The sequence below is a fragment of the Pteropus vampyrus genome, unplaced genomic scaffold (assembly GCF_000151845.1).
Source record: "Pteropus vampyrus isolate Shadow unplaced genomic scaffold, Pvam_2.0 Scaffold193, whole genome shotgun sequence".
Classification (NCBI taxonomy): domain Eukaryota; kingdom Metazoa; phylum Chordata; class Mammalia; order Chiroptera; family Pteropodidae; genus Pteropus; species Pteropus vampyrus.
In genome coordinates, this window is record NW_011888974.1 from 1,263,063 (window position 1) to 1,277,965 (window position 14,903).

At 33.6% G+C, this 14,903-nt stretch overlaps 1 protein-coding gene across 1 annotated transcript in view; it reads left to right on the forward strand.

The window, feature by feature from the left end:
- BAZ1B (bromodomain adjacent to zinc finger domain 1B) overlaps positions 1–14,903 on the forward strand; it is a 63,280-nt gene that overhangs the window by 2,237 nt on the left and 46,140 nt on the right. The window contains exons 2-4 of the mRNA XM_011371677.2: positions 3,044–3,160; positions 6,472–6,616; positions 11,950–12,162. Of these exons, the coding sequence (XP_011369979.2) occupies positions 3,044–3,160; positions 6,472–6,616; positions 11,950–12,162 (475 nt within the window). The remainder of the gene's footprint in view (positions 1–3,043; positions 3,161–6,471; positions 6,617–11,949; positions 12,163–14,903) is intronic.

Genomic DNA, 14,903 nt, shown 5'->3' on the forward strand with positions numbered 1-14,903 from the left:
TTAAGGATGGTTTTTAAACAGTTGTATTGTGTGGTTGGTAGGTTGGCATATTTCTTTATTAGACTATTAGGGATTTCGTAGACGGAAACAAATATGTGATTGGGTAACAGCTGCATTTGAAGTAGTTATTTCCAGTTCTTAATTTATATTTGCAATTATGTTTTTAATAGGATTTGATACTTTAATTTTCTCCTAATGCTTGCCTTTTGACTGTATGTGTATTCTGTAGCAAATTTATGTGATGTTTTATTGACTTAAAGCTGTGAGTATTGGTATGTTCTCGAAACATCATTGTACATCTTCATTAAACTTAATAGTGGTCATTGTGAATCATGCACACATTTAATGAGTGGGTGTTATATTATTGATGATTGTGTTTATTGTAATGTGTCTTTGAATCTGGTACATTACTCTAGGGTAGTACTACAGGCAAGACACTAGAACTTAGTTGGAAAAATTTATTGGAATCAATTCTTGATGTGATTATTTGACAATAAGGTGATAACACTAAGTCAAGAGGGGTTGTAAGGAGGAACTGAACCTACAAGCAGTCTGTTGAAGATTAATATTTTTGTCGTATTACTTTATTCTCATTTCTAAAGCCTAACTAGTTCATAATCTTTATGGCATCAATATTTGAGAACTTTTAGCTGGTGTAATGAGGAGGGGCTATTAGAATATGGCCAGAATTATTTGACTTGCCTAGGAAAACATGACTAGAGCACATTTAAAGAGTCAAGTAAAGTTGTGGTTGCAGGACAGGATCTTATTGGGCCGTTGGAATACTGAGCTCTTACGTGATTTTTATAATTTGATATCTTTAAAGTAACAAGTCATACCAGATTAGAGTTATTTTTAACTTAACGACAAACTGGTCCAAAGAGAGAAAATAGGATAAAAAGCAAATCTTGTTTTGGCACTTTGTCATCTCACTTAGAACTCTTAGGGTTATAGTTGTGCTTATTTAACCTCCATACTTTTCATGGGCTACTTTCTTTGAGGCTATCAAGTACTTTATTGAAAGAAACAATCCTTACAAGGCTAACGAGAATAAAGAAGTATCATTTTTGTGGTGAAGAGGTAGCTCCTGAACTAATGAAAAAGTAGATACCTGATGAGATAGTTTAGGATTTGAAAATATCATTTATAGCTTACACAACCTTTGGAGAATTGCTTTGACATTTTGTCCGCAGTTATATGTGCCGCAGTGGCTGGAACATAAAAACCTCAATTAGCATTTGCTCTGAGTGGTTATTTGAGAGTGAGCAACTTATTTTGGTAATCTAAAATCTGAAATAGGATTTAGAGGCAAATCCATCTTGTTGATTGGTTAGTTAGGATAATGGAAGCCACACTAGTTCTTATTCTCTCTATACAGTAGCCTTCCCTCCCCCCATCCGCAGGGGATTCATTCTAAGACCTTCAGTGGGTGGATGCCTTGAAATAGTACCGAAATACTGAAATATTACTGAACTCTATATATGTTTTTTCTTATACATACATATCTATGATAAAGTTTAAGGCTTCTCTTTGGCATATTCGAATTGCTAGCAACACTTCTCTTGCACTTTGGGGCCATTATTAAATAGAGTAAAAGTTACTTGAACACAGCACTTCAACAACCAGACAGTCAATCTGATAACAGATGGCTACTAAGTGACTAAAGGGTGGGCATCTTATACAACTGGATACTCTGGACAAAGAGATGATTCAGGGAGCGGGATGGAACGAAATTTCATTACACTAAGAATGGCGTGCAATTTAAAACAATAAATTATTTCTGCAATTTTCCATTTAATATTTTCGGACCACATTTGATTGGATGACAAACTGGAAGGCGAAACTGCAGATAAGGGGGACCATATAGATTTTTATAAATTATCAATAATTAGTTTTACATAGCTTTATATGGAAGTCTGACTCCTGGTTTTTACTGTTAACTCTATTTTGTTTAATCTTTTAAATTTTAACACCTTCTTTGATGAAGAAAATAGACTTATTGCATTGTTTTTATTAGATCCAGAGAATGATGTGAGGAAAGTTGATTTTACTGTTGGCTAAAACTATTTTCGTCTCTGTTCTGTTTTTCACTGATCATAACCCTAGAAAACCAACAATCTCCATGTGTTAAAAATGAATTATTGTGAAGTAATATTATGGAGGGGAGCTGTTTAAATACTGTTATTTCAACCAGTATAAAAAGTATCACTTGGAAAGTACAGAGATTGGCAGCTAATTCTCTAGTTGTGGTGTCAGTTTATTTTATTGCATAGCATCTGTTGCTATGCTAAAAGTAAATTAGTTACTTGTCATTTGAATTCGAATGTGGCTGGCTGATAGTGAATTCCAGTTGGGATGTTGTGGAAAGTTACCATGTATATGGCACTAATTTATGATGTTCTCTTCCTCCTCCTCTTTCAGGAACAACAGCTAGTAAATAACTTGTGAATGTATTATTATTGTAAAGGCTGGATAAATATATCAAAATTATTTTTAGGACTTTATGGATTTTTTTTAAACCCCACTAATGAATCAACAGGTGTTTTTAAGGTAGACTGGAAGGCTTTTAGTAAATGGATCATTAGCAGGTACATCAGGTTTATTTCAAACTGCATGTGAGACTGGACTGGTCATCTCATCTTACTGTGGAACTGAGTTTTAGACTTGCTAACCATCTGAGTTGTGTAACAATTCCACATACCTTAAATTCTTATTCCTTAAGACTTACGTCTTATTTTGCCTTTATTTTTTCTTATGAATTTTTAGTACTGTCTTTTGAAATGTAACTCGGGTGAATTGAAGAAATCACATTTATACTAAAATATTAATATTTTATTTGTAAAACATGACAAACCATTCTAATCAAAGTTTAGTCTTAATCATCTTTTTTGGATTTGCCAATTAAAAACTGATTTTATCTTCTCATGCTATACATCATAGAAAGGATATTATAGGTTTTTTTCTATATATGGTAAGTATTTTATGAATATGGATTAGAAATCTCTGTTGCTTGAATATTGTTTTCCTGAGCTACTGCTAACAGAGAATATGAAGCTCGCTTGGAAAGGTACAGTGAGCGCATTTGGACATGTAAGAGTACCGGAAGTAGTCAGCTAACACACAAGGAGGCCTGGGAGGAGGAACAGGAAGTTGCTGAACTGTAAGTAAGAGAAGCATTGCTCTTCTAGCACCATCTTCATATTATTAGGAAAGGGGGAATAGTAACTGTAAAGCAATATTTGTATTTAAATTTATGGGGCATCAGTTGAAATACATTATATTATATAATGGTGTCTGAGTGCCTTTGCCTAGTGGCATTTTGCTAGTAACAAATTGTGTGGAAATGTAGTTGTGTGTATATTTAGATATTTACCAGGCTCTTGAATGTTCTTGCTCTGTACTTTTACCTTATTAGTATTCTGGAAATTTGGTTCTAAGCAATGGAAGTAAATATGATCTAGAAGTAATTTGGAGGCAGCAGATGAGCAGAAAGTTTTATTTTGTGATTATTTGAAGTTTAAGACAATATTTACAGCAGCTATCAAAAATAAATACACAATTTGAAGACCATTTAAGTGGGCTGGTTGAATGAGATGTCTTAAAATAAAAATCCTGTCTGTATTCAAAGTGCCTACTTATCTGGGTCTTTTCTCAAAGAAAACACTCAGAATTTGGGCACTTGGCACATGTAAAAGATAACAAAAACTAGAGATGATAAAACCACTCTTGGTAATTTGGAATAGAAGCTTCTTCTATGGACTTCTTATTGGTTTCTCTTGATATCAGACAAGCAGAGAGCATACAGTTTAGTAATCTAATACTATTCTGCTCTTTTGTTGGTATAATAGAGTACTGGGTTCAGTTGAGACCTGGTTTCTAGTCATGGCTCCATCATTGACTGATAATTACTAAAATCTGTTAACCTGGCTGGCACCTGTTTCTCCTTTGCTTGAGTCACTTATATCAGGGGTCCCCAAACCCCGGGCCAAGAACCAATGCTGGGTCAGTGGCCTGTTAGGAACCTGGCCTCACAGCAGGAGATGAGCAGCGATTGAGCTAGCGAAACTTCATTTGTATTTGCAGCCGTTCCCCAGCGCTAGCATCACCGCCTCAGCTTCACCTCAGATCATCAGGCATTAGATTCTCATGGGAGCACCAGTCCCTGGTGCCAAAAAGGTTGGGGACCACTGACTTACATCATTCCGTTTTTGATTAGTGTATTTATGTATATCGCTTATTTAGTGTACTAGGCCAGGGGTTGGCCAACCTTTTTTGTAAAGTGCCATTTACTAAATATTTTAGGGTTTATGGGCTTCATGGTCTTTGTCTCAACTTTTAATTCAGGTTGTACAGTAAAAACAGCCATAGATAATATATAAACAAGTGACTGCTTCTAATAAAATTTTATTTACAAAAACCGATAGCAGGCTAGATTTGGCCCATGGGCTGTTGCCGCCTCCTGTATTACCCTGTAAACTTCTTGAGGGCCAGCCTCATATTTTACTTATTCTTGAATTGGTTACTGTACCTAAGCACAGTCCTCTGCACTATATATAAGCACATACTGTTTGCTCTTTGCAAATAGAGATAGTGCTACTTTCTCTGGGTGTGTTTTTGGGAATAAAAGAAACTAACCTGGAGTTGTTAGAGAAAAGTTCATGAAGACGGTGATGTTTGAAGACAAGATGAGACATTTGTATTCAGTGAACAGTGTGAAGACGGCAATAATTTTCGAACAGAAAAGATACATATGGTACAGTGATGATCGAATTTGGGCTTTGAGAAGTTTAATCTGGAAGCAGTGTGTAGGATGAGTTAGAGAAGAGGCAGGTGTGAAGTCTGTAGGCTAGCTAGCATAGTGTTTAGGTAGTGAGTCATTGCATTATTGAGAATAGAAAGAATGAGATGGATTCTCTTAATTCTTCCTGAAAAGAGGGTTTTGGCTATAACTTTGGAAAACCACCACATACTTTGTTTTTGAAAAGCCATAACACATTAACATATTAAAGATTTTCAGAAGACCTGTAGGAAAGGAACTTAAGCTTGGTTTAATCTTGTGTGTTTCAAATTGAATTGACCTCAGAATTGATTACATCAAAGTGAAGTTCTGAAGAACACACTTGGGGAATGTTTTATGTGATTTGATAGCTAACAAAATATAGGGGGCAATGGGAGGAATTACTGAAAAAGACAAGTTTTACAATTTTTATTCGAAGTAGAAATCTTTTTCTGTTTTAAGAATATAAATAATACAGAGTTAATAAAAGAATCTGAACATCATTGTCCAGTCTCACTCAGAAATAACAATGAAATTTAAGCTGAGTGACTGTAAGGTTTAATGAGAAGAGAGTGAGTTAATAGGGGCCAAGAAAGGCCTTATGAAATTGAGGAAGTCTGAGGACATCTCGGAAGGATGATCAAGCTATAAGGGAGGACAGTGGAGAGAGAACAAAGGTAACAGCCTTAACAAAGGCAGGGAAATGAGAAGCTTATGGATTGTGATTAGCGAATAGATAACTCAGTGGGTTAATTGTAAGGAGTATGATAAGAGATTTTCAGTCTAGCAGTCAATTAGTGGAACATTTGTAGTTATAAACAGTACAGAAAGCGATTGAAAATATTGTAATACAACAATGAGCCTAATACTTGCATTTACGTGAATTCTTATGCCCGATGCTCCCCTTCGCCCACAACACAAATGTTATACTCTGGTCAGAAATGAATATCTAACAACTAATCATTTAGGTTGGTTCCTGTTTTCTGCTACCATCAAGAATCCAGCAGTGAAAATCTTTGTGCATGTATGACAGTTTTTGATAATTGTTGTCAAACTGCTTTCCAAGAGTTGAAACATAGGCTAACAGCAGTGTATGAGTGTTATTTTGCACTATTCACTTGCCCATATTGTATATGATTGAAATTCTTTTTTGCTAGTTTAATAAGTGAAAAGTGGTACATCATAGTTTTACTTTGCAAGGGCTTTGGAGTTCAAGTCATGGTTCCAACATGTTAACTCTTCTTGATGTATTTTCCTTATCCATAAAATGAAAATTCTAGGTACCTCATAAGGTATTATGAGAACTGAATGAATATATATTAAAGCATATTATTGATTGAGAAATAACATATAATTATTACGGTGTCCTAACCAAAAACTAGGAAAAGGCTATGGAAAAAATAATTCACACCTAAAAAGGGAATCTACTGTAAAAACAAACTTGGGAAAATAATCAACCTTATTAATGATATGCCTATTTTTTTCATTTTATAGATGAGAAAATTAACCTGGATAGGTCAGTCTGACATAGCTACTTAAAAGTTCTTTCTTTTTCCTGTGTACCACGTGGTTTTTAATCTTTATTCCCCAATGTCTTGCATATATTTGCTAAAGAAATGTTTGAATTGACCTGAATTAAAGATCTGGATAGGTTTTTCTGCATTTTCTTGGCAATTAATAACATACTTGTTTAGTTTGAAGGAAGAGTTTCCTGCCTGGTATGAGAAACTTGTTCTGGAAATGGTTCACCATAACACAGCCTCTTTAGAAAAGTTAGTAGATACTGCTTGGTTGGAGATCATGACCAAATATGCTGTGGGAGAAGAGTGTGACTTTGAGGTAAGCGTCTTCTTTTTATTTTTTTAAATGTGATTTGACTCACTAACCATATGTCACGAGTGAAGTGTCTAGTACAGATTATAAAATGCATTTTTGTGTTTATAAAATTGTATTAACATGAAGTTTGCTTTACTTCATATCAAATGTAAGAACCACATTTTAGAACCATATTATTAGAAATGTTTAATTTTATAATCGTTACACTGTGTACCATTGTACTCTTGTTTTCTTTGTGTTATCCCTTTTTATGCTATCTTGGCTTTTATTATTTTTTTTGTAATTTCTTTTATACTGTGTTTAAAAGACTTTCGGAAATCTGTGGTACCAACATGCAAGCAATCTCATTTCACTACAATAGTGAATGAGTTAACTTTTTTCTTTTCCAACTTAAATTTGTTATTTAATTTTCTAGCTCAGATAGCTCAAGGATAACTTACTAAAGTGATAACACTAAAGCTTACTTAATAACACTAAAGCAATCTCTGTATAATCCTTTGAAAGCTTAAAGTAAGAATGTGGAGGAAGGGAACTCAAATTCGTTAAATACCTGTATTTACTGGATACTGGGCTAATCATTCTACATAATATAATGTCTTGCAGAATCTGCACAGAAACGTTGAGATAGGAAACAGGCTCAAATATTTAAATAGGTTGTTTACATTGTTAACTCATATGAGTTATGAGTGATTTCAGCTGTATGCGATGGAAGACCTAAATAACAGTAGCCGGTACTTTTCAAACTTTAGTCTAAATAAAATCACTTATTTTTAAAGTTATTTCAAAAAATAAAATGGAAGGAACACTTCCAAACTCATTTTATGAAGTCAGCATTACCCTGATACCAAAACCAGATAAAGACATTACAAAAAAGAGAAATTACAGGCCAGTATCCTTGATGAACATAGATGTAAAAATTCTCAACAAAGTGTCAGCAAACCGGATTCAGCAATGCGTTAAAGAGACTTTACACCGTGACCAAATGAAATTCATCCCAGGGGTGCAAGGGTGGTCCACCATCCATAAATCAATCAATGTGATATATCACATTAACACAGTAAAGTATAAAAACCATATGATCTCAATATGTGCAGAAAAAGCATTTGACAAAATCAGCATCCTTTTATGATAAAAACTCAAAACAGGTTTAGAAGGAACATATTTCAACATAATAAAGGCCATATATGACAAACCTACAGTTACTATCAATGGTGAAAAGCTGGAAATCTTTTCCCAAAGATAAGGAACAAGACAAGGATACCTGCTATCATGATTTCTGTTCAACATAGTAGTGGAAGTTCTAGCCACAGCAGTCAGACAAGAGAAAAAGATAAAAAGCATCTAAATTGGAAAGGAAGCGGTAAAACTCTTATTATTTGCAGATGAAATGATACTATATATGGAAAACTCCCTAAAGGCCACCAGAAAACTATTAGAACTTGTAAATGATTTCAGTGAAGTTGCAGGATACAGAATCAATATACAGAAAATCCATGTTTTTATACACCAATAATGATCATTCAGAAAAAATTGAAAAGCAATCCCATTTACAATTACATCATAATGTATAAAATACCTAGGAATAAATTTAATCAAAAAGGTGAAAAACCTGCACACTGAAAATGGTAAGATATTGAGGAAAAAAATTAAACAGGATGTAGCTAAATGAAAGGATATCCTGTCTCATGGATTGGAAGTATTAATATTGTTAAAATGTTCTTACTACCTAAAGTTATATATATACCTATTCAATGCAATCCCTATTAAAATGTCAGTGACATTCTTCTCAATGAGAAAAACTAATCCTAAAATGCAAAAGACCCCTGATAGCCAAAGAAATCTTAAGAGAGAACAAAGTGGGACTCATGCTCCCTGATAGCAAAGTATACTACAAAGCTATAATAATTAAAGTAGTGTGGTACTGGCAGAAAAACAGATGCATAGATCAATGGAATAGGATAGAGAGCCCAGAAAAATCCTCACTTATATGGTCAGTTAATCTACAGTAACAGAAGAGGCAAAGATCTACAGTTGTATAAAGACAGTCTGTTCAATAAATGGTATTGGCAAAACTCGACAGATACATGCAAAAAAATGAAATTGGACCATTTTTTACCATATACAAAAGTAAACTCAAAGTGGACTAAAGACTTAAATGTTAGACCTGAAATAGTAAAACTCTTGGAAGATAACAAAGGCAGTAAACTTTTTTGACCTCATTCTTAGCAATATCTTTTTGGATATATCTCCTCGAACAAGGGAAACAAACAAAATAGGACTACATCAAACTAAAGTTTTTGCACAGCAAAGGAAACAACAAAATGAAAAGACAGTCTATTGAATGGGAGAAGGTATTTGCAAATGATACATTGATAAAAGGGTTAATATTCAAAATATACAAAGATATATTTTGTATATACAAAATATACAACTTAACATCAAAGCCCAAGCAGTCCAATTAAAAAATGAGCAGAGGACTAAACAGACATTTCTCCCAAAAGGACATGCAGATGGCCAACAGACATGAAGAGATGCTCAATATCACGAATCATCAGGGAAATGCAAATTAAAACCACAATAAGATATTACCTCATGCCTGTCAAAACGGGTATCATCAGTGAATCAACAAATAAGTATTGGTGATGATGTGGAGAAAAGTGAACCCTCATACACCGTTGGTGGGATTATAAATTAGTGTAGCCACTATGGAAAACAGTATGGAGATTCCTCAAAAATTAAAAATAGAGCTGCCATACAATCTAGCAATTACATTTCTGGGTATTTATCCAAAGAAAACAAAATAATTCATAAAGATATATGCACCCCTATGTTCATTGCTGTATTACTAGAAATAGCCAAGATATGGAAGCAACCTATACATCTATTAGTAGATGACGAATGGAAGCAATTTACATGTCCATCAATAGATGAATGGATAAAGATGATATGGTAAATATATACAATGGAATGAATATTATTCAGCAATTAAAAATGAAATCTTGCCATTTGCAAATACCATAGAAGGACATAGAGAGTATTATGTTAAGTGAAATAAATGAGACAGAGAAAGACAAATACCGTGTGATCTCACTTATATGTGGACTCTAAAAACAAAAAAAAGAAAAAACAGACCCATAGATAAAGAGAACAAGCTGATGGTTGTCAAAAGAGAGGGGGTAGGGGAATGGGAATTTTAAAAAAGGAAGATGCAAAACAAGTGAGTTGCTTAAAAAGGAAGTAGGGAGGGTTACTATTTTCCTATTTTGGATAAGGGTTTTATTTTCACAAGGTTGATGTGATCATAGATAGACAATCTCACACATGTAGACATATACAAATGGACACAGACACACTCAATATTCACGAGCCCACCAAATAAACACAAGAGGCAAAGAGAAAAAAGAAAACAGACATACACAGACATGAGGAAAATACAGAGATAAACAAATTGAGAAATGTACACAGATGTAAACACATTTTTCTTACAAACCCATCAACCTGGCTAGTCTGCCCTTGGCAACTAATAGCTAGTTCAGTCAACAGGGAACAGCTGAATAATTGGCCTTGAAAGATTCCTTGTCCAAATGGCTTAAATATATGACCACTACCCCAGGCAAGGAGATAAAAAACCTCATGTCAGGTGCCAATTTGTAGGTCTAGTTAATCCTCCACTGGTGAATGCTACCAAATATTTAAGGAAGAAATAATACCAGTTCTATACAAACTCTTCCAGAAAATAGAAGAGGACAGAATTCTTTGTGATTCATTTTATGAGGTCAGCATTACACTGACACCAAAACCACATAAACACGTTACAAGAAAAAACTACATAGTAAGAAAAAAACATCTGTGTTCCGAGAACACCTTTATGAACGTAGACGTAGACATTCTAATCAGAATTTTAGCAAATGAAATGCAACACTATATTAAAAAGGTTAATACATTATGAGCTAATAGGGTTTATCCTAGGAATACGAGGTGGTTTTAAATTTGTAATTCTTATTGATAAATAAAAACCACATGATCATCTCAGTTTACACAAAAAGCATTTGAGAAAATCCAATATCAATTCCTAATAATTCTCAGCAAACTGCCAATAGAAGGAAACTCATTCAACCTTATTATAGAGGATATTTACAGAATAACTTGCAGCTAACATCATACCTAATGGTAAAAGATTAAATGTCTTCTCTTTCACTCTATTTAACCCTGTATTGGAGTTTCTAGCTAGTGTAGTATGTTAAGAAAAAGAAAAGTCATCCAAATTGGAAAACAAGAAGTAAAATTATCTTTATTCTAGACATGATTGTCTGTCTAGCAATTCTTATGGAATCATAAAAGCTGCCAGAACTAATAAATGAGTTTAGCAAAGTAGCAAGATACAAGATAAATATACAAAAACCAATTTGTATCTCTACATGTTAGTAACACAGTTGGAAATTGAAATTTTAAAAAAGCAATACTATTTCAATAACATTAAAAAATATGAACTACTCTGGGAGTAACTCTGACAAAAGACATACATGACTTCTACCTAAAAATTATAAACCATTGCTAAGAGAAATTAAAGAAGACTGTAAATAATGGAGAGAGAGCACTTGTTCATGAGTAAGAAAAATTAATATTAACATGTCAGTTCTCGTATTCAGTGCAATTGCAATAAAATCTCAGCAACTTTTTTGTAGCAGTTGCCAAGCTGATTATAAAATTTATTTGGAAATGCAAAGAATCTATACAAAACAACTTTGCAGAACAACAGAGTTAGAGACCTAATACTATCTGATTTAGCGCTTTTAAATTTTAAAGTATTAAGATGGTGTGAAATTGGTGTAAAGGTAGACAAATAGATCAGTGGAATGGAATAGCATCCAGAAATAGACCTACATATTTACGTACATACATATACACATACACGCACACTACTGTTTTTTGGTAGAGGTGGAAAGATAATTAAGTGAAGTAAAGATAGTCTTTTCAGTAGGTGGCGCTGGAATAATTGGATATCTCTATGTATCATTGGTATTTTATAAAGTAGAAATTCTTGAACTGTAATCACACAGCTCTGAAGTTTGTGCAGTGATTGCCCATTGGGCTTAGTACATTGGTACATGAATTATGAACTAGATTGTGGTCATTTTATTCTTTTAAGATGTCACATTTTAACCTAGAAGTCTGGGAAATAAAATTGGAAAAATCGCTATACTTGGCTACTTTCGAGTTTAAGTGAATTTTTGTCAGGTAAGGTGGAATGTATATTGAATAATATATTGTAAGTATTATCTTTAGATTTCTAGTTCTTTTATTATCTCTGATTCTCTCTCCTGTCTCCTTTATAGGTTGGGAAGGAAAAAATGCTCAAGGTGAGGATTGTGAAGATTCATCCTTTGGAGAAAGTGGATGAAGAGGCCACTGAGAAGAAATCTGATGGTGCCTGTGATTCTCCTTCAAGTGACAAAGAGAATTCTGGCCAGATCGCTCAGGAGCATCAGAAGAAGGAGGCAATTATAAAAGAGGATGAAGGAAGGAGAGAGAGTATTAGTATGTATAATGCCAGCTTTCCTACGTGACTCCATTTATTTTATTATACACAACTCTTTTTGCATTCTCTGGCTACTAAACTTGTAATTGAGTCTTGAGATAGATAAATAGACTTGCTTTTGTTCGTTATGATTCAGAAAACAACTTAAATACCCACAACACTTTGTAAATCTCCCTGTATAGTTAAGGCCTTTGGAAAGTCATTTCCTCTAGTTGCTTAGTAATCTATGTATACATACTTAGCTACTCAAGATGGTAAAGTTTGCTTGCTTTTTCTCTTTATGTTGGAAATATGTATAAATGTGTGTGGTGGGGGAGGGGTCAGGGTAGGAGGGACAAATTCTAATTTCATGTCTCTTCACATTGCAAGCCAGTGTGGTGATTTTAAGATATTTCCTTTTATTTATATTCTATAACTTAAGTCCCTCTATGATGGAAGCTGCCAGAATTTTGAAACTGATGTCTAAAAAAAAATTTAGTGACTTGGCGATTCTAACAATACTGTTTTGAAAGTTGAAGAACTGAGACATAGCCCATTGGCAAAATTACTCGGCCTTGGAAGCCTTCATTTAAAAAAATATTTGTAAATAAGGAATTTGACTGGAATAGATTTCTTTTGTCTCAAAGTATGAGTACTCAAAGAGTTTATGTACTTTGATCCCTCTCTACTGTTAGAGGATCAGATAATTTTATCTCATATTTAAGTGTTACAGAGTTTGAATTAGAATGTTACATTAGAGTGTTATGCTGTCTGTTTTCCATTCTATTTTGTGTCTTTCACATGTTTTGGATATGTGCACATGGTTTTAGAGGGACATCAGGACATCCTTAGGAAACTTTAGATACTGTTGTTGTAGCTGGTCCACCCCAGTTGTTGATAACTTCACTTTATTTATTTCACTTTTTTTTTAATAATTTTTTATTTTTCAGTTATAGTTGACACAACATTATATTAGTTTCAGGTTAATGGATACTTCAGTTTTGTTTTTCACTATGTATTATGAATGCTAATATCTTATGTTTTCCAGTTTTTCTCTTCTTTTTGATTCTGAAGTTCTCTGATATGTACATTACTTACAATTCCCAAGGCTTGACATTGATAAAATGTTTTGGTGAGGTGTTGGGTGATGCTATGTCTTCTAACACTTCTTTTCTTGTAGAATCAGATTATTGGACTACCAATGATGTATTACAATTGTTAATTTCATGCGTTAAGCGTTATGTACCAGGAACCCCTAGTTTTAGGCTTCACCTTCTTTTTTAGAGTGTTGTGTGCCTTAGTTTAGTTTTTAATTATTGAGATATAATGTTATTGCAAGTATGTGGAAAGAGTGGAGGGCAGGCTAAGAATTAGTGTTATGATGTCCTCTGAATGTTTTCAGGGGAAAAATTGATTAGAATTTTCATAAAAATGATAGACAAATTCTAGTATGCAAAATATTTTCTCACCAGGTGATCTGCCTTTTACTTTATGGGGGGAAAATATATATTAGGCAGGAACTTTTCAGCTCTGTGTTCTTAACCTCCCTGTTATAAATTTCTATATTCTTCCTCCATCTTAGAAGGGAGCTATCATTCCTCCTGGCCAAGATACTTGTGCTTTGAATCCCATTCCCTCCTACTTTCTCAAGAGTTGGATTAACTTTTATTATTCTACTCTACAGTGTTTTTTTAACCTCTTTTTAATGATTCTTTTTGATTTATAAAGTCCCATTTTCTTAAAAATAAATTATATCCTCCCTCGATTCTGTTCTGTTTCTATCTTATTTATTCAAACCAAGATTCTTAAGACTGTTTCTCCATTTTCTGACCATCACTTTATTTCTTATTCTATTACAGTCTAACTTTGGCTTCTTTACTCTTGAAACTATTCCTAATATGATTATAGGTGACCCCCTAATTGCCAATCCACTGATTTCTTAGTCTTTGTTTTGCTTTTCTGTTAACATTTAACACTGTTGGTCTCAATCATATCTTTTAATTTATTTGATACCACAGTCTCTTAGTTCTCCAGCTACTTTTCTGTTTTTTGTTGTTGTTGTTTACCTTTCCCCCCCCTGCTATTCCTTAGATTTTTTTCCATAGGGTTTTGTTTCTGCCTTTTTATTTTTTTAATACAAATCCGTTGTATCTCATTCATGCTCTCAGTTTTAAACTATTAATCTGTCTATAGGCTGATGATTCCTAAACGTAGATTAGTTTAATTTCTTAACTTTAGATCTAGTTTTCACTTGTTTGTCTCAGGCAATTCAAATTTAACACATGTAAAGCTAAATTGATCATCTCTTTATGTTGTCTCTCCAAGGCAAGTAAACAAGAACCCTGCTATTTTTTACCTTTCTTACTCAGTTAATGACATCATCATCTACTTGGTCCTGAAGGCAGAGAACTTGGAAACCTTTAACATTCCCACATCTAGTTGGTTACCAAATCTGTCCCTCTAGATACTTCTTGGCTCTTTCATTCTCCATTCCAGGAGCATTAATTCAGATATTTAGCATTGTATCTTCTGATTTCCTTATCTTCTGATTTCCTTATCTTCAGCCTTACCATTTTATTCATTTTCTAACTGCTGAAAGTATTTTCTTAATTTTTCATACTAGTGATTTTTCCAAAATGTACATCTGGTTAATTAGACTAAAAATCCTTTCTTTCCCTAGTGTCCACAAGACAAATTCCAATCTCTTTAAAAGGTATACAAGGTTCTTTATAATTTGCTCCCTACTTAACTCTTTAGTCTGATTTTTTTTTT